Below are 25,011 nucleotides of genomic sequence, written 5' to 3' on the forward strand. Positions count from 1 at the left end.
CTCTCTCTCTCTCTCTCTCTCTCTCTCTCTCTCTCTCTCTCTCTCTCTCTCTCTCTCTCTCTCTCTCTCTCTCTCTCTCTCTCTCTCTCTCTCTCTCTCTCTCTCTCTCCGCTGCGCGTTGGGGGTACACGAACCGGGGAATGAGAGAGGGATGGACTTGCCTAGAACACACAAGACTGGCGGCAAGCAGAGCGCATAGACCACAAATTACTATAGCCCACCCTTTCCTCCCGCGCACCCGGGCGGGGCTGGGAAATGCGGCCCCCCAGGCTTCTAAGACAGACAGTCAGACATACATACATACATACAGACAGGCGGGTTGGGAGTTACAAGCTAGGAATTGCAACACACGCCTGTGTCCTCGGCCTATATAGCCCGAGGGACGGCTACACAACATGAAGACATGAGTGGGGGAATGAGCGAGGAGGGGGCGTGCGTGTGAAAGAAAAAATACCCTGTTGTGCGCGGCATGTTGTGCCCATGTGGCTTGCGCTGACCGACTGCCCGGGAGGTCACACAAGCCACATCCTTTTGTTGCTTTCTACCTGCCGGGAGAGAGAGGGATGGGGAGAGAAAAGCAGAGGGTGACGAGAAAGAGGGGGGATGGGGAGAAAGCGGCCAGGCCCTGCCCGAAGAAAGAAACCTGCGCTTGTCCCCCCCAGGGGCCTTTTTGTCGGCTGCCTTCTTCGCCATCCCCGTGCATACATGCATACATGTCCTATATAGGTAGGCAGGTAGAGAGAACCGCACGCAATATCACGGGGCAGCACTGTGTCTGGCAAGAAAGATACCTCTCTGTCCGTCTCCTCTCTCTCTCTCTCTGGTTTCCCTCCCTTTTCCCCCCACGCGCCTTTTTTTTTGCCGCCAGCGCACACGCCTCGGCGGCGGCGGTGGCGACGCAACGCGACACAGCGAACCCGCATCTTGGGGTTCCTTGGTTTCCGATCGATTGGTGAGAAAGCACGTGTGTCACGCCGCTTGTCGATCTGGGAGTTCCTGCATTCCGACGTCGCCTCCCCCGCACACACACACACACACACCCCCATCTCGAGGGCTTTCCCTTGCGTTCTCTTGTCTGTCTGTCATGACAGAAAACGCCTCACCGCCAGACACCCAAGGCAGACTTGACATTTTCCCATGTCACTTGACACCAGGAAAGGCCGGTTGAGCGCCGGGCCGGACATGATTACTACGGGAACGCCTTGGGGCCGAGTAAGGAGGGGCCAGAAGAATAAGAAGAAGAAGCAGAAAAGGAAGCACAGATGACGGAACCCAAAAAGGGACTGGCGTTTTTTGACCGTGGAACGGGGAGCCCCCGTGGGTGCGGCATGGATGCAGATGCTGTGCGCCCATCACACCGAGACACAAGCCAAACCGAAAAGAGCAAACAGAGGGGTCCCAGGCAGGTGTTACCTCGCACCACAATGGCGGTGACGGCGGGAGGACAAGGGGTGAGGAGGAAAAAGACAACTACTGCGGACAAGGCCAGAAGGCCCGCGTCGTAGAGATGTACAAAGAAGCAGGGAGAGAGGGAGGGGGATCCACGGGGAAGACGCGGAACTCGCCGTGTAGGATGCAGAACAGGGGTCCGTCCTCTCATCCACAGCCTCACCCTCTCACTCTCACACTCTCACTCTCTCACTCTCTCATTCTCTCCCTGGCGGCCCTAGGCCGGCCCGGCCGGCAGCTGGAAGAAAACTCTCATCCCCGCCTCGTGAGACGCGAGACGCACCGGCAAGGCCTCAGGAGGCTCGAACGGTCCTTCCGCAGGAGGGAGTCTTGGGAGATGAGGAGGAGTGGGGGAAGATGTCTCCCGAGTTTGGCCAAACGTAGCGTCCATATTAAAACAAGGTGGAAAGGTACCGCAGGGTTGGTTGCAGTCGAGAGAGTGCTGGCCTCCCCTTGTGTGGACGGAATGGACGGTCAGTCATCTCCCACTTCTTCCTCTTTTCCTTCGTCCTGTGCACATCTCACATCAAGGCGCGGGCCCGGCCGATCTCCACAGGCTCACATCTTGAGACGCGGATGTGTCAAAAGGCGGGAGGGTATGTGTGTGTGTGTGTGTGTGTGTGTGGGCACGCAAAGAATGAGAAGGGACAAGAACGAAAAATCGAAAAGGGAGGGAAAGGAAGGCAAGTGAGGAGGAGTACTGTGCAGGAGGGTGGAAAGCTCCTGTGGTTCTTTGCTTGTCAGACGGCGGGGACTCGGATCGGCCAGGGGGAAGGGGTGCTAGAGAAAAGGAAACTAAAATATAGTACAGGACGAAGAAATAAAACAAAAAGGAACGTCGAAAAGGTGACAAGAGGAGTGGAGGCTTCGGATAGTCAAGTCGGATGAGTTGGGATGCGACACGCCGTCATGTCAAGGACCACAGGTACCGGGTCCCCTCGACATCAGACCAGGGATCGGACGGGCGAGAGTGCCTTTTTTTTTCTGCTTTGACTCTGGAGTGCTGGTGACCCGCGAACCAGCCCAAGTCTGCGTGCGGCGTGTCTGAACCTTGAGGGGGCCCCGAGCACACACCTACCTACCTGCCTTACCCTATCTGCTCACACATTGTGCTGCCCACCCTGCCAAGACGTGGTAGGCGGTTTGTGTGTGGGCCCGTGTGAATGTACACGGGCCCGTGTGAATGTACACGGGCCCTTGTTCATGACTAGGCCGGGTGGGCTTCCTTCCATATGACACGGTGGCCGTCTTGGGCGTGCTGTCTTTTTCCCATCATGTTTGCTTTTGTTTTGCCATCTTCAGTCGTTCTGGTGGCAAAAAAAAAAAAAAAAGAATGCAGGAGAAAACCCCCAACGAGTCGAGGTGGGGTGCGTGTCGTGCATCGTTGGCAGGCCAGGGGCATGCTGTCACTCGAAGTCAGATCAAGCTTCTGTGAGGTTGACTTTTTTTTCTTTTTTTTCTTTGACTCAACATCACGTCTGGCCGATGGTCAACATACGAATGGTTGGTCAACAGCATATGTTTCGACACTTTTTGCTAGTCAGTCGGCCGGCTGGCCACCCCCCACCGTCGCCACGACCCTCCCCCCCTCTCTCCCGTGGCGGTAGGTAGGTTAGGTAGTTCTGTGGATGTCACCTCTTCCGGGTTTCGAGCAAATATCATATCGGACGGGGAGGAACGTGGCGGGCCCGAGTCGGTCCCAAGGCAGGGACGGAGTCAGGAAACCTTATGGATGAACATGACCCGTGCTCCCCTCCCACCCCCCGCCACCTCCTCCTCCCTGGTCGCCTTGTCATGTCGAGATGCAGGCGCTTAACCTCAAGCTCAAGCTCAAGTCAAGCAAGAACCGATGGCAGCCCCGAAGGGGCAGCTGACGGCCATGCAGAGTTCTCCTGGCGTGGCGCTCGTGTGTCGCCAGCTTCAGCAACTGCCCTTGGTGGTGGGCGAGGGGGAGGGGGGAGGGGAGGGTGTGGGAATAGATGGTCAGTCCTCGAGGGCCTGCCTGTCTGGTCTGCCTGCCTGCCTTGGGATGGATGTATCTCAACAGCGCACTGGAGGTTTCTTGCAGACAGTGCAAGGAAGATGACAGGGAACGGGGGAGCAACCAACAGTAAAATGAAAATAAAATGAAAACGCGCCGTAACACCGTGCGCATCAGTCCCTGGATGGGGGGGATAGAGGTCGAGGCGGCGGCGGCGGCGGCGGCGGCGGCGGGCGTGCGGGAAAGGCCGAGGTTAGCAAGACACAGACCTGCCTAAAGAGCGATGGGCGAGCGGGACGATGGCACATCTCGGGTTTGCAGGCACACAGACACACAGACACACAGACACACACAGACACAGGACACACACGTACATGCGAGGCCAGGTCGGGTTGGGTTAGGCATACAGGGGAAACGAACGTCTTCCTGCCTGCCGGGAGTCACTTGACCGCATCTTCTGTGGCCCCCTGCAACTTCGGAGTGATAGATTGCGGTGGGTGACAGCGGTTCCGGCTCCACGATGGCACAGGCCGGCCTGCCCCATCCGCTCTCGGCCTTGTATGACAGATAATGTGTGCGGCCTTGCTCCCTCCCTGACTCTTTTTTTATTTGCTTTTTTTTTTCTGTCTCTTTCATTCCAATAGTGTCGACTCGGCTGTTGAGGTGGCAGTGCGGACCAGGTATAGAGACAAATAGTCGGGCAGCCAGGCAGGGCAGACGACGACGTGCCCCGCAGCGCACGAGGAAAGTCGGAGGCCAGGCCGGGCCCTGCGATGCCATGTCATGTCATGCCATGTCAGGCTAGGGCGGGCGCATGAAAAGCAAGCAGAGCAGACAGGGTAAACGGGGCAGGCAGACAAGCAGACAGGCAGACAGGCAGACAGGCAGGCAGGGCAGGCAGGGCAGGCAGGCAGGCGGGCGGCTGTCAGCTTCATCAGACAAGGCATCCGGCGGCTGGGTGCAGGTGGACGGGGCGATATCCGGCAGCGGTATTGGGAGGACCCGGGTCGGCCGCCACCCGTTGTGGACAGCGTCAGCCACCCAGCCCCCGATTCTGACTCCTGCAGGCGGGCGTGGACGCAATGCGGGTGCGGCCAAGGCGCCTCTGCATGTCGCATGTCGACGAATGGCCGTACCCGGGCAACGGTTGGGCCAGAAGGAGGCAGCGGGCGGGTGCTTGGGAGGGTGCTTGGGAGGGTGCTTGGGAGGGAGGCGTGTCTGTCTTCTGGTGGCCCCCCCTCCCTGGTCCTGTTGATTAATCAGAAAATGACACGCGGGACTGGTGGCTGCCACATCGGTCGCACACAGGCCGGATTGTTCCCCAACTGGTCTCCAGAGCGCCGGTCGACGACAGGCCCTGGTGGCGGCGGCGACAGCCGGTGTGTAAGTGTTTGCGTTGCCAGCCGCTCGACCGTCACATCGACCGTATTTTCAAGGAAATGACGCTCTAGAGACGATCCCGGACGCCCGCCGCACGAGGAGGGGCCAGTCCCCCCCCTGTCCGTCCGTCTGTCCAGCAACCTCGGACGCTAGCGGAGCTTTTCCGCCCCTCCCTGGGAGGGAATCCCAGCACGCCCCGAACGGCGGCACGAAAGGGACTCCACGAGCCCGGAACAGCGAGATCTCTCCCCGATTCCCCCGCCTGTTTGATCTCCCCACACCACCCTAGCCGAGAGGGAGCTGCTGCATGGGTGGCATTTGTTAAACCCACAGGAGGGCGTCTTGTCGGTACCTATCGCCTCTCGACCCTGGCTCCGATACGGGAGACCTGTGGGCGAGCTGAAGATCGGTGGTCGAGGGGCTTGGGAGGTGGCTTGGAACCTAGGTGGGAATGGGACGTCGGACGGAGGGCCGGCGCGATTGAGTGAGGCCGACGACAGGCTCCCGGGGCTGACGGCAAGGAATGAGAAGTGAAGGGTGAGCAATGTGGCGAGGACGACCATGACAGCCATCGACCAGGACAGCCATCCCATGTCTGCCGTCGGTTTGCCTTGTCATGACCGTCGGCAAATACGGTGAATATCCCTCCCCGTCGAAGCCTCCCCGCTGAGAGGCGACCAAGACCAGGCAGACAGAACGTACTGCACCGGACGTACTGCACCAGACGTACTGCACTGTACACCCGTGACGCACCCTCCCTCTCAGGGCCGTTCCCCCCACTCGGCCTTCTCCTCCCAAAGCCCCGAGGCACGCCAAGATCTTGCAATCTTGCAGGTGACGGATGGGGACGCTAGGCCTTTTGGGCGACGGCGGTGGTGGAGAGCGGAACTGGGAGAGAGGGAGGGAGGACTGGGAAACGCCCAGCCGTTGGCGTCAGCCACTTGGACGAGGTGTGAAGGGGGGTGTGTGGTGTGGTGACAGGGGTGCGGGCGGTGCATGCCGGCAGGTATCGATTGTTTGCTCGCCCTTATTTATTTATTTTTGGTCTTGGCTGGCCTGGTACCCGACCTACCGAGCTCGGGAAGTCGATAAGGCAGACGGGCGAATCAGCGGGGCGCGAGAGGTTCCGACATTTGGGTAGGCGTGTGCAAGGATTCCATTCCCAAAGGCGGGTGGTGAATGACAAGAGGGAAAGAGAGCAGGAAGACTAAGAAGGAGTCGAAAAAGCAACGAAAATGATACGACACAGACAGACACAGGCAGCATCGCATGAGACTATGGGACAAGGGATGCTGCTTCTGCTTCCGCTTCTCTAGCGGCCCAATGGTTCGCTGGCCAGTTGGCATAATAAAACGAAAAAGTGGAAAATAAAAAGAGGAAATAAAAAGTAGAAAACAAAAAGAGGAAAATAAAAATAGGAAAATAAAAGGCAGGAATCGTGGGGACTTGTCAAGGCAATTGAATCTCGCCGATCACAGGGATCTCGGTTCCAGATGCGCTAATTCGGGGGGCGGCAGGCGGGATTTTCTTTTATTTTTACTCGTGATTTTCTGTGTGGGTCATGAACAGTGGGGCCACATCCACCCATCCATCCATCCATCCATCCATCCATCGCACCCCTCGGCACGTCGTCCCCACAAAGATCAGAGGTCGGAGAAAACGGGACTTTGATTGGCGAGGAACGCCAGCATCTTCCAGGCAAGCACCACCACCACCACCACCACCGCACCAACATGGAAACCACCACCCATGACAACGACAAGACAGCGACTCCTCCCAGCTTGTCTCCCCCTCGCCACACCATGCAGCCGGGCGGGTATCAGGCTGTGGGCTTGACTTGTCATGAAACATGCAACGCCTTGCAGGCCCCGTCGTTTGCCGCCGTCTGCTGCCGCAAACATTCGAGAACAAGGCCTGGATGTAAGAGGATCCGTGTGCTGATTTGTTTTTCTTTTCTCCTTTTCTTCTCCTTTTTTTTTTCTCCTTTTGCTTGTCATCCATATGCCATCGAATCCGTGCGTAGATGTGAAGGGGGAGGCGTCTCGTCTCGTCTGAACAGCAACCGGCCTGTATCTTGCAAAACCTTCCTTATTCGTCCCGTCGTCTTTTTTTTTCTTTTCTATCTCTTCCTCTTCCTTCCCGCCTTCGCCACGCGCGCCCTGGTGAAATCACGACAAGGTTGCTATTGTCTAGCCATCATGTCCCTAGCAAGAAAAGTCAACCCCGGGAGATGAGAAGAGAGAAAAGAGACAGGAAAAGGAAAAAAATAAGCAAGGTGACTACACATCGGGAGCGAGGCGGGATGGACGACGGGGACAGCCGGACAACTCGGCATCCTCCCTTGCTCGCTCACCCAGTAGCGTACATGCCTGTCCTGCGTGTCTCGGCCCATCTTTCTTTTTGCTTCTGTCCTCCTCCCATCAGCCTGTCTGTCTTCTTTTTTTTTTTTTTTTAGACTGCTTTGCTCCCTGACTGTTCTCCGGGGTCCAGTGGATTTTGTTGATTCTTGGCAGGCTGCCTGACAGCCTTGATATGGGGGACGTGCGCAAAGGGGGGGCAGGTAATGGACATGAACTGGTGACCAAAAAGATGCTTTGCCTATAGTTCCTTTTTTTTGTTACCCACAGTGGCTGTATGTTGGCTCGCCGTCGACAGTGCCTGTGTCTTTTTTTTTTTCCAGCTCCCCCACCCCTTCTCGTTTTGCCGCCCGTCACGCCGGCAAATGTCTTGGTTGTGATGGATGATGGGGAGGGGTGGCCACCACCGACGCCCTTCCTTCGTTCCTTCCTTCCTTCCTCCCAAGCCGTCACCGTCACCGCCTTTATCTTTTTCCTACTCTTCCCCTTTGTCTTGGTCTCGGCCCTTGTCTCATCCTGGACGACACGGAAGACGCCACCTCTTTTTTTTTTCAAGTGGCACAGGACCGTGAGCTGGTAGGTAGGTTGCATGGGGTGCGTGGGGGGTGTGGACGATGTCGTCCCCGGGGAAGAGAGAGACGGGGGGAGGGGAGGGAAAACAGTTAGGCTGGCCCGTGGTGGCAGTGAAGAGCAAACCCGGCGCCTGGTAACCGGCGTTTTCCTTAGCTCATGTGTGACGAGACCAGCGCGGGATGTGGCATATTGTTTGTTGTCATTGCTTTTCTTCTTTTTTTTCTTTTTCGTTCGTTCTACTAGCTCCGCGGAACCTCCTCGTCGCCTGGTGTTCCTTCGTTGCTTCTTTTCCTTAGCCTTGGCCTATATTTTGCGAGTAATGGAGGTGTAGTCCCCCGGAAGCAAGCCGCTAGGTAAATTCCGGATCTGGTTCATTTCCCACCCTGTCCTTATTCGCGCTATCAAAACCACTCTCTCTGCCTTAGCGCGACAACCCCGCCGGTGGCTCCCGGCAGAGAACCGGAAAGCAGGCATTAGCAGCTAGCGAGATGCATGCTGTGCTGTACCTACCTGGTTCGGCAGGGAGTGGTGGTAGCACCTGAGGGAAGATGGACCGACTAAAATTAACGCCGGAACACACACACCCCGTTAACAGGGAAGATATCGTCAGCGGGGACAGTGTGTATGTGTGTGTGTGTGTGTGTGTGTGTGTGTGAGTGCGTGCGTGCTCGAGTCGGCTCGGTTCGGTGGCGGTCTCGCACCTTCGCTCGAGAAGGGCAACCGCCTGGAGCCCCCCCGGCAGGCCACCCATGGCCTTCACCCGCTCACGCGCGCGCCCGCCTCGCTCGCCGCCGCCCGCCGCTTCCCGCTAGCTACTCTGCTGTCCCTCCCTCTCTCTCTCTCTCTTCTCCTCCCCTTCTCCCTCCCACCCGCCCCGCTTCGAAGCTCCAAAATAGTTGCTCTATAGCACAGACCTGCCCTATAGTGCACGTAAAGATGCCTGAAAGGGCGTGGGAGGAGGGCCCCGTACTGAAATAGATCACCACCACTCGGCTACGGCGCCGAGGACACGCACGCACGCACGCCTTGCGTGGGGAAAGAAAGTCGGCTGACCTCCTGTTCAACAACGTAGCCCCCTGGTTGCCGTCCTGCCAAGTCATGGGCTCTTGTCTGCAGTAAAGCGAACACACCCTCTAGGTTTTTTTTGTGGCGGGAAAAATGAGCTTCTCTAGCATAAAGATTCTGTGATGGTAATGTACACTGACTGACACTGCGGAGCAAAGCGATCGAACTGTCTCCTTGGCTTGTTCCATCCGCCGTCGTCTTCCCGTTTTTTTGTCACTCCGGTCGTTCCAAGAAAAGAGCAATCAAAAGTCGGGAAAAAAATGAGACTCGGTGGGCTAACAAGCGGATAAAAAATGTAGAAACAGAAACTAGTATCTTCCATATGCCCACACTTTCCATTGTATACACATAAAAGACATGATCCTCTTTTTGTCTCACTCGCTCTATCCGGCCACTCCTAGTTTAGTCCTAGGTTCGCCGTCCATCCGTCCCACAATGGGGATTGCCACCCTAGATGGAAAAAAAGAAGCAAAAAAGGAAAACATGCGGCCTGACCTCGTACTGGTGTATGTATGCACCATGTGTATAAATGACAAAAATCGTACTGGATAATGTTGGAATAAATGACACTCGAGAAGAAGAGAAAAAAACCCAGCGCAGCCTTCCGTCCAGGTATTGGTATATGTGAAAATAATACAGGTCCAAGAAAAGAAAGTAAATGCACCCAGACCAATGCACCGAACCGAAAGAGCAAAACAGAAAGAATAGCCGGTCGGCTCGTATGAAGAGGTAGCTTTTGTACAGGGCGAAGGGTGTTGATCGTTTTTTATCTTCTTTTTTATGTCAACTGTTTTCGTGGTTTTTTTGGTCGTTCTTTTTTTTCTTTTTTTTTCAAGTTGTCTGTTGTTTTTTTCTTGTTTCATCGGTCTCGTTTCGCACAAATAAAGCTCCAGATGCATATTCGGTCGTTCTAATTGTCGTCAAAGGCGTTCCTCGCAGTCTGGCAACCCCGCCCCGTCTTTGTCTCAGACGCTGCCGCGCTTCATGCCGGCGCCGGCGCGGCGGCGCTTCATATCGAGGTCGTCGTCGTAGTGCATGCCGCCGTCCTCGCTGACGGGGCTGTCTCGCAGCTTGCCGTCCGTGTCGTAGTCGGGCCGCTCGGTCGAGGGCAGCGCTTTGCCGTCGGCCGAGGCGCGGCCAGACGCGATGGCGTCCGACTCGGCGCGCGCGTTGTTGATCATGGTCGGGAGCTGGCGTCTCCTGGCGTTGATGAACCAGTTGGAGATTTGGTCTGTAGGTGGAGTTGAGGCTTTGGTTAGCTTTGCAGGGACACCCCCTTGGAAGGAAAAAAAAAAAAAAAAGTGTTACGTACTCATCTGCAGACCAGTCTGCCTCATCAGCTCCTGCTTCTCGTCCTCGGTCGGGTAGGGGTGCTGCAGGTGGGCGAGGAACCAGGCGCGCAGCTTGTCGGTGGTCTCCTTGGGCAGGTTGCCCCTCCGCTTGCGCTGCTTGTTGTCGCCGTTGAGGCCCATGCCGCCCAGCTCGCTGATGCGCATGTAGTCGTGGTAGGAGCCGTAGGCCGAGGGCGAGAAGGGCATGCGGTCCATTGGCGGGATCGAGCCCATGGACAGCGACTGCATCCGCGAGGGGTGGTGGAACGGGTGGTATGACGGGTAACCCGGGCTGCCGGCGCCGCCGCCGCCCGGCCTGTAGCCGACGGGCGACTCCATGGGCGACACGACGCCGTGGTGGGGGGCCATCATGCGGCTCTGCTCCATCACGTAGTCGTCGCCCGACGTGGCCCTGACGTGGTTGCCGTGGTGGCTGGCGTGCTGGTGGTGATGGTGTTGCTGCTGCTGCTGCTGTTGTTGTTGTTGCTGTTGGTGGTGGTGGTGCACCGACGCCGGGGGTGGTGGTGGCGGCGCACGGTCAAAGTTGAGCAGCGGGAGGCTGGGCAGTGTTGGGCGGCGGCCCATCGACTCGCTGTGCTCCATGGCCACGGGCGACCGCATCGTTGGCGGTGGGCCGCCGGGGAGGTACGGGCTGGCGCGGGAGGAGCTGCCCCAGCTGTCGGCGGTCGACCTGGGCTCGGTAGCGCTGAGGGCGACTGGTGAGAGGGTATGGTGGCTCTCCCGCCTCTGGAATGACGGGGACGGCCCGCTGGTGTATAGTCGTGGCACCCGGCTCGCCCTCTCGTCCTGCTCCTTGTCAAACGACAGTCTCCTGCGCTTGTTCTGGCTGGTGGGCGAGTGCACGTACTCCGGGGGCGTCATGGTCCCTGGAGGCCCTACTATCGGCGACGTGGTCGACGACTGCGTTCCCGATGGCCCATCTTGTGGGACGATGCGAAGATGGATCTCGGGGAATGCCTGGAAGTACGGCCTGGTTAGTTGTTTCCCGTGGGCTGCCGCCACCCCACCCCCCCTTGGCACGGGCCGGGCGCTCTATTTGTCAGGCGAGTTGACCACCCTGGGGAGACTCAACTACTTACCTGGCGAATGGACGGCAGAGCTATCCTCTCGGGTTCGCTCCTTGGCCTCGACGATGCGTAGTCGGTTTGCCTGTGGTCGTCCCAGGAGGAAAAGTACTCCCTCTTGAAGGGTGCGTGCGGAGCCGGGGCAGCCATCGCGATCATGGACATCTTGGACTGATCTCCTTGGTGTCGGTCTTGGGTGGTTCTGGATCTTTGACTGCCTGGTAGGGTATATTCCATACCCTTGTGTCCCGTTGGATGTGCTGCAACGTGCCCGCTCAGCGATGGAGAAAGTGCTGTCGTTTGTCGTTTAGCCTCGTGTTCCGGCCACTCCCTGGTCTGCCCGGTGGCCTGGTGTGGTGATTGGGAGAAAAAGCAGAGTGGCAAGCAAGAGCAGCTTACTCAAAAAAAATAAAAAATTGAGAAGGGGCGCTGTTATGAGCGAGCGGAGACGCCTCGAGTGTCGAGATAAGAGAGCATGCGTCGGCGGATGCTGGAGTCGCTGTTTGAAACGATCGTATGGTCGTCCTGGTTGGAGAGAAAAAGTGTATAACCCGGCACCTTCTGGCTTTCCCTGTCCGAGGCAGTGGAAGATCCCCTCTCTTTTTACAATTGTTCCCAAAAGAAGAGAAGAGAAGAGCACGACGAGCAAGGCAAACAGTCAAGTGGCCTTTGTTCGTTCCTGGAGGAGGGGCGTGCGGGCGCCTATGGTGATGTATATGTATATGCAGGTACAGGTCGGAGGGACTGGCGACAGGCGGCACAGACGAGTGGGCGTGAGCGAGCGGCGGCAGCAGCAAACGTGGCCGTGGTTTTCAAGAAGGGCTAGAATCAAAGTCGAAGAGCCTTGGCGTGCGAGGTGAAAGGCCTGGATCACGAGTGAGAGAGTGTGAGGGCCTTTTATTCACAGACGTGATGATGGTCTGGGACGGGGGGGGGCAGGTCGAAGGTGGTGGTGGGACAGGAAGGGGAGGTGTGAGGTGGATGATAAGTTCTTTTTGTAGAAGCGCAAGTGCCGGGACCCTCTTTTGTCGATGTGCCTTCTTCCCTGCCTAGGGGGGTCGCTGCTCTGGGTCTGAGTCTGGGATAAGTCCAACGGGCGGGCGCGCACAGATGATATGCCCCGGGGGGGAAGCGAGGAAGGTGAATGGCAGGCCCCAGGCTTATAAGAGGCCTGGCGTTGGTTTAGTGCATCGAGTCAAAGATTTTTTAGGATGCTTCTTCAACAAGACGAGGGCCAAGGTGAAACTGCTACCACCATAGCTCCAACGGGGAAAAAAGGAACTTCTCGAAAGACGGCCGAGGGCTGGGCCGATCCAGGTACTTCCCAGGTTTAAGCAAAAGATGGAAAATGGGGAACCCGGGACGAGGGCCACAGAATGCGGTTTATTTCCCTGTCCAGCAAGCACGCGTTCTATAGAAATATGCGCACTAGACCAAAAGCAGCCCAAGAACGCGAGGGAGTGGGCAGGTTCGCCTTCTGGGTGAGGATGACATACATGGGACGTACAGGGGAGGAGAGGCGTGCACGTAGACAATAACACCCCTACCTTGATGGGGTGTCGCGGGTACAGTGGCAGCAGAGGCAGCAGAGGCAGCAGAGGCAGCAGAGAAAAAGCAAAGGCAGCAGGCCCTGCTGTATAGTGCAAGGGGCGGGCCTGGCACCGTGCACGATATACCGCTTGGGCGTGCCGGCACTCAGCTCTGCTTTGCCAGTCAAGACTTGCTCCAGCTGGGATACGGCCAAGCTACCCCCCCTCGCTCGGCTCCACACAGGCTTCAGCAGGGATACTATCCGCTAGGGCGGCGGCAGCAGCAGCAACAGCAGACGCAGCAGACGCAGCAGCATCAAGCAGGTACATCCACCTCTGTACCCGGCTACTATTGCCCGCCCTGCACCACCACACAAGGGCCCACGGATGGCGGAGACATGACAAACAAACGAGGGGAGGACGGCCCACTCGCTGGAGGTGCACTGTCGTCCGGCAAATGCTTGCTGTCGGGACGGGTACAATCGGTAGGTACCTAACTAGCAGCGTAGCAACAGCAGCTGTGCTGTAAGACGGGGAGGGAGAGAGAGGATCGAAGGCAAGCGCCGTTGCCCGCAAACCACTGCGGCACACACACCTTATGCAAGTGTATGTGCGTCGTCTGGCTCCTGCAGCCGTAGCAGCGGATGGGGATGGGAACGATGGGGGGAGGGGAGGAACCCGCACACACACCTCTCTCTCTCTCTCTCTCGCGGCTTCAACAGCGCTCATAATTAGGTTGAGCTGGACAGCGTGCAGCAAAAGGGGAGGGAAGGGCTTTGGTTGGGAAGACAGAGAGAGAGCGCTGGATGGCCAGAGCAGGTCGACAGGGACCAGGATAGGGGTCCCAGAGAATATGCAACGAGAAGAAACAGCAGCGCACGGTGCTGCGACCTAGTAAAAGGTACATGGTAATAGGGGGAGAGCAGAGACGGAAGGGCGTGCGGTGGGGAGGGGGGTGGTCTGGAGGAGAAAAAGAATTAGCTGCAGAGAAAAGAAAGAATGAAAAAGAAATGAAAAAGAGCAAAATAACCAAAATAGGAAGGAAAGAGGGGAACAACAGGGACTTGAATAAAAAAGAAAATAAGAAAAAAAGCAAAGGGAAGGAAACGTAGACCCACTCGATCAAGTGGGCTCAAAACCCAGCAAGATCCACTAGTAGCAGCACGCACACACACACTCCACCAAGTTGAAAAGTACCCCCCCACCCCACCCCACCCCACCCCACCCTCCAGGGCTAACGGCGCTGAGCAGGGGTCTTTTGCAGTCCCCCCCTCCCCGCTGTGGCCACCCCGGCCGCTCAATGACGGTTGCAAGGCTAGATGAAATTGCCCGATGGTCAGGCTGTCAAAGCAGGGGTCTTCCCTGCATGCGGGCCATCGAAGACGCGGAGCTCGGGTTCATCCCACTCCCACTCCCACTGCTTTGGGGGGTGGTGTGCGAAAAGGAAAAAGAAGACAATGAGGTGTCACTGGGCCTGGAGTGGAGAGAGGGTGTGAAGATGGAGACAGACAGACAGAAGAGAAAGGGCAGAGAGAGAAATAGAGTGTGTGTGTGAATGTGAAATGCGTGGCAAAGACCTCTCCACATCCACCGTCTCTATCACCCTCACTCAACCAAGCCCTGGCCAGTGCTTTGCAGGGCTCGCTTCATTAAACAGACCTAGCACGGAATTGCGGATGTGCGGATATACAAATCCCCGTCCGTCTGTTCAGTCCACTACGTTCCCAAGTTACGAGGCCAAGATATTGACCAAGTAAGTGCCTAGGAAAATAAAAAAGAAATAAAAAAGAAGAATAAGAACAAAGAAAAGACTAGAATAAAAAAAAGATCCTTGCGCTGGTGGTGGCAGACAGGAACGGACGGCCATGTGTGTGTGCACGGCAAGGTCGCCGTCGTCGTCGGATGGCAGGCTAGCATGCTGGTGCCAACGCTCCAGCACCGCCATGAACATCAGCATCGGCACCAAGCAGCAGCAGCATGCGCTCTGTTACCTCGTCAACCCTCCCCTTCTCCCCGGTCCGACTTTGGATTGAGACAGACATATACGCATGTAAAGGGCCAAGCTTCTCAGCACTGGGGGAAGAGGAGAGGGTTGATGGGCGGGCCCACACAGCATCACCACCATGTTTTGTTTGCCCTCGCTTTCCTTGCCTGCTTCCCACGAACCAGGTTGGCGAACGCGGCGTCTGAAATTGGACCCGGCTCATTCACCGACCATCTATTACACGGGATCTAACCAGGATGACAAGAAGTAGAAGGGAAAAAAAAGTAGTGCGCACACAAGCAAACAAGGCAGGCGTGCAAGAAGCCGATGAGACATTTGTCATCGGGAGTGGTGAGAGGTATAGCGGCCGAGATAGGGCCCTCCCTGGTCTGTTTCTTGGGGTTCGGCTGCGCGAGGTAGAGTGCAGGTGCGTCCCAAAGCTGCTGCATATCCCGTTTGGCCTGTTTTTTTTTGTTTTTTTTTACCTTCTTTTTTCCCTCTCGCTCGCTGAAGCCCCAGACCTCGCCGCACACAAGAAGCAGCTCGGGGTAAAAGCACACAGGGAGGTCAAGTAATACCTACTAGTGGAGCAACCATCCGGGTAGGCGTGCCGTGCACCCATACACCCACACATACAAACGGATAGGCAAGGCATTGTGACAGTGTGTGCGAGGTGACTGGTCGACTCGACTCCCAACGACCCGGCCCCATGGATATCTCGGGAGGCCAGCGCCTGTCCTGTTCGGCACGACACACAAGGTTTTCGCTGCCTTTGTGCGCAGATGCCGCCGCCTCCGCCTTCCTGCTCCCACATGATTCCCACCCACCCGCCTTGGCTAGAACAGGTCCTGTTGGGGAAAGATCAGAACCGATCGACAGACCTGTGTTCAACAGGCACATGCAAGCTCCCTGGGGCGAGATATGGGCTGGCAGGAGACCTAAGCGGCGCTCTCCCCGCAAAGACGCCAGAGACATGTGCAATGTGGAACCCAAAAGTCGGCACAGGCAGCGGCCGAGTCTGTGCGAGCGTATCTGCCCATAATGTAAAACACCCGAACGAACACATCGTCGAGCGGGAGAACAAGACTTGACCTTGACCAAACCCGAGGTCCGTGTACGAGAAGGATGAGGCGAGCGCGCCGAATAGGGTTAGTTGGTAACAGCAAGGGGCAATCCTCTAGAAGCACTTCGGCCCCCAAAGAAAGAAAAGAAAAGAAAAGAAGAGAAAAAAAAGCATCGATGCCATGCCCGACTTTGCGTCCAACGGTAGCGCAGTGGCGCGATGGGCCACTGGCCTGCTTGCTTTGCTGCGGTCAGTCCTCGGAAAACGGGACTGTGGGGTGGTGGCGGCTGACGACTCGATGCCGAGGCGCCCTCTGGTAGAGAGGCCGAGCCTTGGCGTGGCTGGTTAGAGAGTGTGTTGTGCATGCACCAGCATGCAGGCCCGCCACAGGGTTCGCTTCCAACTGCCGTCTGTTCCCATTCGTGCATGAGTCGAAGGATAGAAGCAGACAGAAAAAAACAAAAAAGATAACAGCCTAGTAGCTGGTGGTGGTGGAGTCCCCCAGGCTGACCGGGTCGGATCTAACGACAGCCGGAGTTGCTTGACGACAGATCGACCGGCTTGTCATAGCTGTTGTCGAGTTGTCTGGAACATACCTAGTTGTGAATTCTACAGGGTCGAAGGGAGCAGATATGCGTTGGCACCTGTGCAAGGCAACTGGTATTCCGACAGCGTCGTCTTGTTTTCTGGCAGCAGTCGTCGGGTGGGAGCGGGCCATTCCTGCGAGCGCCGTGACGTAGCAAAGAGCCAGCCTACTGTACCTGAACACGCAGCCAAGAACTAGCATGGCCTGCTTGGTCGTTTGAACCTTGCTAGTTTAGCGGTTGAGTGTCCGAGTCTTGTGCGTGCTGTTAGTCGGGTCCGCGAGAGCATCGGTTGTGAGAGGCGAGTCGAAGGCGTCAGTCATGGAGTTTGCCGCGATTGCCAGGATAACAATGATAACAGCGATACCAACAACAACAGACAAAAAAAAAAGCCACCGGCGGTAGAGTTACGTGTAAGCTCGCCCCGGAGGTCGATCAGCTCTCATCTTGTCTTGTGCACCCCTGGCTCCCCCTTGTCTACCGGGGGGTGGCTGCCAAGTGGAAAGGCCACGCTGAGCTTGTCAGGTCAGCAGGACCACCGGCTCGGTGGGTGGTGTGGGCTTCTCACGATGGCGGTGGCGCTTACGGGGTACATGGACTCGCGGTAATGTCGCAAAATCACTCAAGGTTGGCAAAGGCTCAACGTGACTGGCTGGCGTGGCCTCGCCTTCAGCTGCAACCAAGAATCGGGACCGACGCTGGCGGGTCATGACAAGCATGCTCAACAATGGGATGCGGCCGTGAATCTCAGCAGAGGCGCAGGGTGGCGACAGAATGCGTGTGCCTGCGTGTGTCTGGGCAGCTGCTCCAGGCTTCCTCCAGGCTTCCTCCAGGCTCCTTTGTCAGGCCAGCCGGCGGCTGGGCACACCTTGACTGGCGGATGGGCCGCAAGCTGATCCCGGCTTGGCTCGGCCGTGTGCTGCGACGCTGTGGGCGAGTGTGCGTGTTTGTCTGGAGGTCGAGGCCGCAGGCGAGCAGGCGAGCGCAGGCCCCCATGGCCTGAGCGGGCTTCGGTCAGGGTCAAGGCCACCAGGCCAGCGACTTGGACTCCAGCCGGCGGCGGACAAAACGAACAAGGGTGGGTGCTCGTCAGCGATCAGAGGCCAGCAATGCAACCGACGGATCCACGGCAGGGGTCCCAGGTCCAGAAGGGGAACAAAAACGAGAAGGAGAGGGAAACGGAAAGGGCCAGGTTATCAGGAAGCCATAGTATCAGCCTAGTGGGCCGACCAGCTAACAAAGCGGCTGTGGCAAGCAGATTAATCGGCCAAGCTAGCCATCGACGCGCCAACAAGTGAGCGAGCACCTTGGTGTTCGTTGTGTGTGTATGTGGTGGGTGCCCTCTGGACAGGAGTTTCGTTGTTTGTTGCGGATAAGCTCGGATGCTTTTCTGATAGCCGCAAGGGCCTTATTTTCTTTCTTGGCCGGCAGTGCAGCTGTGTTGCCACTGCACACCCACAGGACACCCACAGGACCAGGTTGGTTTGTCGCGTCTTAATTCCTTTGTGTCGAGTCCCTCCCTGGTCGGACCTCGACCCGCTCCGTCGATCTGGGCGTGGTGGTGCGGGTTCAGGTGGTGAGGGTTCAGGTGGTGCAGGTTCAGCAGGAAAGTTGCTCTTTCTGGCGGCTTGGCTGGGGAAAGAACCACTGAGCGACAGGGGTGGGGTTGCTAGTGTGGCTTGTGTCAATCTGGTGTTTCGATCGTGTGGGACATCAAAAAAGCCATTGGGCGGGACGAGGCAGGTCCTGGGGAGCTAGCTGTCACTGGCTTGGTCGGTCGTGCCTGTCACCGCCACCCCTGGACCAAGCCCTGGACTCGTCTGATCCCGAGGAGAGCAGCCAATTGGCCAGCCACAGATGTGTCAGCCACCGACCGCAACGCAGTGGAGCACACCTGACAGCCTCTTTCGAGGTGGCAGGGTCCACCTGCTAGGCACTTTGAGTAAACTGAGCAGAAGACAACAACAACAACAAATTTGTTCACCCAGCTTCCGATAGCCACTGGAACTTGATCAACCACAATGTCCCGTTCATCCTCGTGTGCCTGATCGCCCTCTTGCGTGTGCAAATCACTGTGCGCACAAAAGGGACGACAGCCCGGACTGGGTCAAGGCGGTCTCGACGACAGGCCATCCTTGTCCCGGGTATCTGGATCCTGGAGCCTCTCATCGGCGGTTGGCTGGATGGAGGTCGCTGCAGCAGCGGACGGCGACTCAAGAGCATGCCACACGCCGCCAATACGGCGATTCTGTCAGGCCCAGGGCTCATCATGTCGACAACGCCATCCCCTACCCCCTCCCCCGGTCGTTGTCCTTTTTTTTTTTTTTTTCGGCCTGCAACCACCGTTTCTCCCAGTGGTAAGCAAGGCATCAATCCTCCGAGCAGATGCCGACGCGCTAGCATCGACCCCCAAGCCCGATAGCGAGGCGCTAGGCTGGGTGGGAAAAACAAGGCATGCACATGAAGCTATCCCAAGTTGCCCAAGCAGCTTCGGGAAGGCGCGGCGACTGACAAGGGCCCCCTCTTGACCTTTTTATCCATGTTGTTCTAGCGGGAGAGCAACGCACCATCTGCTGGCCTGGTTACCTGCCTCCCTAGGCTCTGAGCCTTGTCCGCGAGAGAGGCGCTCTCGTATACGCAAGCGCACTGCCCGCCCGCCCGCCCGCCAGACTAGGCAAGTTTGGTCGCGGGAACCAAGTTGAGGATGGGCGAGCAAACACACAAGTTGCCAAACCTGATACCTCGGCACCTTTCCTCCCAGGTCCTTAGTCACCATGTCCAGGTTTCAGAAGGCCGGGGCCAGGCCGAGCGCTTGCAGCGCAGGCCCTGCAAGTGCGCATGCGCCGCAGCCCATTACCCCAAAGCCCTTTCCCCGAGCGCTGCTAAAGATAGCCATGCCGTTGAAGCAGCCCGCCCCATGGGCGTCCGAACCTGGGCCATTGCGCCTGGTTGAGAGCTTCCAATTGAATTGGACAGACGCTCATCTGTAACTCGGCGAGCTGGCTGCCCGGGATGCCGCAGCTCTCCCTGGCCTGCGGGGTTTGCCTACCTTTTGGGCGGGTTGGCTGGCCGGCCTTTCTGGGTTGTGTTGACTGTGGACCGCGATGATGGCCAGGGCCAGGGCCAGTTGTTGGCCAGAGCTCGAGCTCTCTATCTCGGCTGAGACTCTGGTCGATGGGGGGAGGGGTGGTGGTGGCCTTGTTTACCGGTCGTCGAGGAATTAGATTGTTCCAGCGGGCTTCTGGTCTGATGATGGAAGCCTTCTCAGGGGGCGGCTGAGGGAAACATGTAAGCGCGAAAAGGTGGGGAAAGACGTGATTGATTTGATTTCCTCTGGCAAGCCCTGCCCCGCACCGAGCCGACAAGCCTTGGTACGTACAGTGTTGGGGGATAGCAGGTGTCTGCCTGTGGTGAACTGCTGAGCTGCTGAGCCGCTGAGCCGCTGAGCTGAAGCGGCGAGAACGGCCGCCGCAGTCGTTGTGCATCTCCTAGTGTAGTGTGCGACAGAGCAGCGGCTCTCCGATTCGCCAGCGACGCTGCTGTGACGGTTGTAGCGGCCTTGGCCATTTAACTGACATTGGGTGATCTGTCATGTCCCGCCTCCCGCCCACCCTCTTGAATCAGGGCGCGAGGCCAGCATGACGCATTTTTGCGCAGGCAAGGGCTGCCCCGGGGCTTGACTCGAAACCCCCACACTTTTTGCTCACAAGTTTGACGAAAATGCCCCGTTTGGAAGAAGTGGCTAACTCGTGGCTGGTGGCGTCGACTAGCATTTCAGCTCCAGCGATGGGCCACAAAACAAAGCCTGGGCGGCGCGTCACTTCAACCTCGAAAGTGGTTTGAACAAACAATTTATGCCGGACGTGCCCGACAGTGTGGCAGCCGGCCAGCGAGTCTCGTCTGGACGGATCTCTTGAGCCCCGGGTCAAGGGGGCTCCATATCTGTCGCCTTATCTCCGCGCCTGCCGTCACCTATCGATACCTACCGCCTATCCACCCCTGGATGGAGATGGAGTCGCTCGATCAAGGGAGTCTGGCTGGCTGTCTGCACAGTACCTACATGGCTGGGATCTCGCTACATCCCTCCCTTCCCAAATCCTACGCGTACGCTCGTCCTCGTCTCGAACGCTACTATACCCACCCAGACTTCCCACCTTGGACTGCATAGCCGGTGTCGAGTCCACCGCAACCCCACCCAGAACAGAGGGACAGAGAGGGAGATGACACCCACCTGCGGCTCCACACTGGATGGACAGGCCCACCAGCGGATGCAACGCAAAGGCGACAAGGGGCGGGATTTTTTGGACGGGGGAAGCATCTCGTCAACTGAACTTGGCAGCCTGACGGGTCGGACAAAAGACAGGGATGGATGCGTTCGCGACCATGACCGGAATTGGAAACGGCATGGATTCGCCTTTTATTATTTTATTTTAATTATTTGATTGGCTTTGAGGGACCCGGCCCACCACTCTCCTTGCGGCCACTCCTCCGCTCCCCATTCCTCCTCCCTATGACACCCTCACCTCACCCCGCGAGGGTGGCACGGTGGCAGCATGCCCCCCGGGGCCGCGACTGCGCCCCGGAACGTACACGAGGCGCGCGATACAAGAGACATCAAATGGCGGAAACGCGGGTGGGACGACTTGCCCCAATCAATCTGATAGTGGCCGACGCCTGTTTATCTGGTGGTCGAGGCTGCAGCAAAACGCGGCTTGGCGACCGGCCCAGGTCCGGATTTGATTTGATTTGATTTGGAAAGAAGAGAAGAAAGAAAACCAGGGTCCGGATGCCGGGACGGAACCAGGCTAGCTCGCCCGGGGAATGGTGCCGTTTTTGGCCAGGAAACTCTCTGTCGGCGGGAGAGCTTACGCCGCGGGACCATGGCTCGAAACGTACATGATCAAATCACCGCGAGTCCCACTGCAGAAGCAACGGTCCCGGACGATCGGTGACGGCATCGGTAACGGCGGCGACGACGACAGCGACTACGACGACGACTGTGACGACGGATAGAGAAACGGACGGACGGCCATAACGACAAAAAAAAAAAAAAAAAAAAGACAAAAAAAAAGCACCTTGACCCCCGGATGTGACTTCGTCTTCGTCCCAACCCGCCATCATCTACACACGGCTCATCACCTGTCATGACACACGTCAGTGTCCCTTTGCTGTCTGACCAGAGCCTCTCTCCGTGCGGAGTCCGGACGGGCCCCCCCTGACAGCCATTTTGACAGCGGCTCCGTCGAGGTGGAGTGGGCACAGACCACATGCCACAGTCCCCTGGCTGTAAAGGAAAGCGACAGCACGTCCCTCTCATCCATCCCCCATCCCCTTTCCCCTCAAAAGCTAGGTCGAGGGTATCGGCCTGTCAGTCCGACCGGCAGCATGGGTCACGTCCCTGTCCTTGGGCGGTCGCCAGAGGCGGAGTAACAAAAACGGGGAGGAGGGACTATAGCTCGCTCGCTCCCTTCCCCCCCAGCGGGTCTGATGCTGACTGACCAGACGCTGCCCCTGATGCAAGAAACACTGGCTCGCCAGTCTGCAATGATGCCGACACTTGCACCCCTTCAAACATATTGCCCTATATTCGGTTGCCGATAGGTGCTATCTCTCGCAATGCGGCCTCCTTTTTCTTCTTCCTTCTTTTTTTCGCTCTTTTCCCCGGCGCCCATGCGCGGGCAGCTCACAGCAACAAAAAAAAAAAAAAAAGGTAAGGGTGACAGGAGCAAGATTGTACCTAGTCTAATGCAGCAGCAGGCATGCATGCGCGGCGGCGGCGGCCATGGTCGGTGACGCACGTCAGAAGGGATTTTGGGAGGAGGGCCCCGCCCACTCTCTCACTCACACACACACACACACCACACAGACGCTTCTTGTTGGTGCAAACATGCATTTCGAGCGGGGATGCTGCACACCCAAACAAAATGGAAAACGCTCCAGCTTCAGCCTGTCATAGGCCGGTGCAAACCCGACCAGAGCCACTCAACCACTCGGGCGGCAGCTCTTTTTTTTTTCCCTTGCTGTTGCGGCGCGCGACATCGCCAATCTGACCTGCATGGGAGGCGAGAGCCACCGTGCCACGGTACAGGACCCAGGGATCACAAACCTTAGTACGGTGGATCCTGGTGGTACATCAGTTTGGCTTGGTTTTCTAAGGAAGAAAATGTATCTTGTATCCACCACACTAGATCCATGGGACCTATACCACCCTACTCCCCCCGCCTACCAGTTCGTTCCGTTTCGTGGCCCTTGACCTTTGCGGACCCATAACATAATAAAGGGGGGGTGTGGACTTGAAAGCCTGGCCTTGTTATATTATACCCTAACACCCCTTCCCCTGCGGGCCGGTGCTTCCGGCTGGCTTTTTCTTTTTTGTCGTTTCCACATTTCCTCCCGTCGCGAGGCTTTTTGTCCCCTGCGCCGGTTCGTGCGCGCGCCCCCTGGGATTACTCGCAACTTCCCTCCCTGCCCCTTGGGCTGTTTTTGCTTCTTTTGTTGATATCTGACAGGAGGACGGGAAGAGAAGGGCGCGGGGAGGTGGGGCGTGTGTGAGCTGCAAAGGAGAGAAATAGCGAGTTGCTGCATAGAAACGGGCCCCAGGAGATTTGTTTTTATTTTATGTCCTTCTCTTCGTTCTTCCATATCCTCCTCCGCTCCCGGATAATCCAGCAACCAACCCCATCTCGTAACGAAATATATTAATGCCGAGATCGGGCCCTGCCCTGGCCATGTATGTATAGGTCCCAGGGATTACGAACCTTGGTGCGGTGGATGCAAGATACATTTTCTTCCTTGAAATACCAAGCCAAACTGATGTACCACCGTACTAAGGTTTGTGATCCCCGGTCATTCCGGCATGGTCAAAGAAGAGATGAGTCAGCAGGTGCAGCAAAGCAGCCTTGTCGGTGCGCCAAGGTGTGCCTGCCGCCGTCATGGGGACGACAATGGTGGAGGACAACCAGGCCCTATCCGACATCTGGACTCTCAGACACAACCAGGGCGGGTGGACAAGAGCTGCTAAACCCGCGGCGCGGTGGCTGCTATCTATGTCGAGCGAAGGATCAATGGGCTGTTTCGATCCGGAGCGGGTGCTCCCTCTCCCGACGGCTATCTATCTGCCTGGGTAGAGGTAGGTAGTTATACCAAGACATGAGATGATGGCAACGGAATTTTCCGCCCCGACCGAGATTGGCCAGGACTCGCCCCGGCTGCGAGCGAGCGATCAAGCCAAGTCAGATTGTAGTCGTGCGTGTGGGTGGTTAAGTCAAGTTGGGTCAGGCGATGTCAAATTAGGTCAACTTAGGGTCAGCCCGGCCAAGAAGGAGCCTTGTCAAGAGTTGGCCGGACAGCTACGGTCGCAGTTACAGTGATACCGGGCTTTAAATGGGATTGCCTTTTTGTTTCTTATGGTTGAAACTGCGGCATAGAGGCAAAAACCCGGGCGTCGGAAATGCTTACGGATCGGGCTTTGCTAGTTAAAGGGGGCGGCGGCGCGCCGCGGGTGGCGCGGGTAGATTAAATCTACTACCTGGGGGTTCCACATTCTTAACCCCCTCCCAAGGAGGGGGTTACAAAGCCTTAATTATCCACTAAACCGCCATTTTACAAGCCCCCCTCGTAGGATGGCTGGGGAGATATTTTTGTTAATTTGTACAACCATTAAATAAAATAAAATTACTTAATTTTAAAGCTATTCGCACTAAATTAATAAAATGGATATTGTTACGGGACCAAACCAAGGTAGTACCCGTTACACCAAGGCAAAAGAGGAACGCTGTTGTAGCTGGAGCTACAACCCATGTAAGGTCCTTATAAGCGACTGTACCGTGACATTAATAATCGCTTACCTGTTGAAAGGATTTTATCCAGCTTAACAACAGCGACTCCAGCAACGATAATATTTCGGTTAATATATATTTAACCCCCTTGGCAAACCTCCAACCTTTTAAACTAGCTAGGCCGTTATAATGCTTAACGCACCTCTCCTTGAGCCTAAGAAAATTAAATAATTATTTACGCCTACAAACAAGGCCTTGTTGGATTTCCTGCCCTCAGATTTACGTAATGCGTAATATTATTATGCTAAAAGGTAAATAGAAAATTAATGCCAAGCACAGCAAAATTGGGTGGCTAACGTGTGGATTAAAAATGGCGGTTTAGTGGATAATTAGGGTTTTGTAACCCCCTAGGTAGATTCAATCGTCAGGGGAGAGGGGGGGCACCAAGGCGTCAACGCACGCGCCATGTCGGCTTTTTTTTTTTATTTCTTGCTCTCTGCCGTGTGTGACGAAGATCTGACAGTTTTGACAGGCCCCCAGGACCCAGTCCCTTTTCCCCCCTCTTCCCTCCTCTCCTTTTCCTGCTCTCGGGGTTGTTTCTCAATCGATTCATCCAACCCCATTTCTTGAAACCAGACACGACAACAAAAGAGCTTCAAGTTGACCCAACAAGGCAGGCTGAGTGCGGCTTGTGTGATAGGACCCGACAGCGCGGTCGGTTCATGCTGTCCCCTTCCCATCCTCCCCCTTCCCCTTGGTTATTTCCTAAAAAGGGTCGAGCCGCGAAGAGGAACGGGCCCATCTCCGTCTGTTCTTTGTTTCTTCCCTCTCTCTCTCTCTCTCTCTCTCTCC

At 56.8% G+C, this 25,011-nt stretch overlaps 6 protein-coding genes across 6 annotated transcripts; 2 read left to right on the forward strand and 4 right to left on the reverse strand.

Moving 5' to 3' along the window:
- Window positions 1-4,696: 4,696 nt before the first annotated feature.
- On the forward strand, window positions 4,697-5,530 carry GGTG_09472 (hypothetical protein; the record flags this gene model as incomplete). Its single annotated transcript, XM_009227322.1, has 1 exon — window positions 4,697-5,530. The coding sequence occupies one exon, from the start codon at window positions 4,697-4,699 to the stop codon at window positions 4,871-4,873; it is 177 nt and encodes a 58-aa protein (XP_009225586.1). The 3' UTR covers window positions 4,874-5,530.
- A 3,346-nt stretch (window positions 5,531-8,876) lies between these two features.
- GGTG_09473 (hypothetical protein) lies at window positions 8,877-12,495 on the reverse strand. The gene is made up of 3 exons (XM_009227323.1): window positions 11,237-12,495; window positions 10,118-11,114; window positions 8,877-10,036 (listed from the first exon to the last, which is right to left on the reverse strand). Exons 1-3 carry the CDS (start codon window positions 11,456-11,458, stop codon window positions 9,771-9,773), a joined length of 1,485 nt encoding a protein of 494 aa, XP_009225587.1. The 5' UTR covers window positions 11,459-12,495; the 3' UTR covers window positions 8,877-9,770.
- A 1,817-nt stretch (window positions 12,496-14,312) lies between these two features.
- GGTG_09474 (hypothetical protein) lies at window positions 14,313-14,783 on the forward strand (the record flags this gene model as incomplete). The annotated part of the gene is made up of 2 exons (XM_009227324.1): window positions 14,313-14,503; window positions 14,600-14,783. 2 exons carry the CDS (start codon window positions 14,313-14,315, stop codon window positions 14,781-14,783), a joined length of 375 nt encoding a protein of 124 aa, XP_009225588.1.
- Window positions 14,784-16,966: 2,183 nt separating this feature from the next.
- On the reverse strand, window positions 16,967-18,084 carry GGTG_09475 (hypothetical protein). The gene has a single exon (XM_009227325.1). It carries the CDS (start codon window positions 17,375-17,377, stop codon window positions 17,129-17,131), a length of 249 nt encoding a protein of 82 aa, XP_009225589.1. The 5' UTR covers window positions 17,378-18,084; the 3' UTR covers window positions 16,967-17,128.
- Window positions 18,085-19,166: 1,082 nt separating this feature from the next.
- On the reverse strand, window positions 19,167-19,948 carry GGTG_09476 (hypothetical protein; the record flags this gene model as incomplete). Its single annotated transcript, XM_009227326.1, has 3 exons — window positions 19,167-19,337; window positions 19,431-19,548; window positions 19,761-19,948. 3 exons carry the CDS (start codon window positions 19,946-19,948, stop codon window positions 19,167-19,169), a joined length of 477 nt encoding a protein of 158 aa, XP_009225590.1.
- Window positions 19,949-24,628: 4,680 nt separating this feature from the next.
- Window positions 24,629-25,010, reverse strand: GGTG_09477 (hypothetical protein). The gene has a single exon (XM_009227327.1). The coding sequence runs from the start codon at window positions 24,897-24,899 to the stop codon at window positions 24,642-24,644; it is 258 nt and encodes an 85-aa protein (XP_009225591.1). The 5' UTR covers window positions 24,900-25,010; the 3' UTR covers window positions 24,629-24,641.
- Window position 25,011: the final 1 nt, after the last annotated feature.

Source organism: Gaeumannomyces tritici, assembly GCF_000145635.1.
Source record: "Gaeumannomyces tritici R3-111a-1 unplaced genomic scaffold supercont2.5, whole genome shotgun sequence".
In the NCBI taxonomy this organism is placed as follows: domain Eukaryota; kingdom Fungi; phylum Ascomycota; class Sordariomycetes; order Magnaporthales; family Magnaporthaceae; genus Gaeumannomyces; species Gaeumannomyces tritici.

Bases quoted from the DNA above. Each gene is read 5' to 3' on its own strand.
- GGTG_09475 (XM_009227325.1), bottom strand. From the start codon at position 17,377: ATGGGGGCCTGCGCTCGCCTGCTCGCCTGCGGCCTCGACCTCCAGACA.
- GGTG_09477 (XM_009227327.1), bottom strand. From the start codon at position 24,899: ATGGGAAGGGGACAGCATGAACCGACCGCGCTGTCGGGTCCTATCACA.
- GGTG_09473 (XM_009227323.1), bottom strand. From the start codon at position 11,458: ATGGAATATACCCTACCAGGCAGTCAAAGATCCAGAACCACCCAAGAC. The intron at 11,115-11,236 runs GTAAGTAGTTGA...CCGTACTTCCAG, and splicing joins CTCTGCCGTCCATTCGCCAG to GCATTCCCCGAGATCCATCT. The intron at 10,037-10,117 runs GTACGTAACACT...CTCCACCTACAG, and splicing joins GCAGACTGGTCTGCAGATGA to ACCAAATCTCCAACTGGTTC.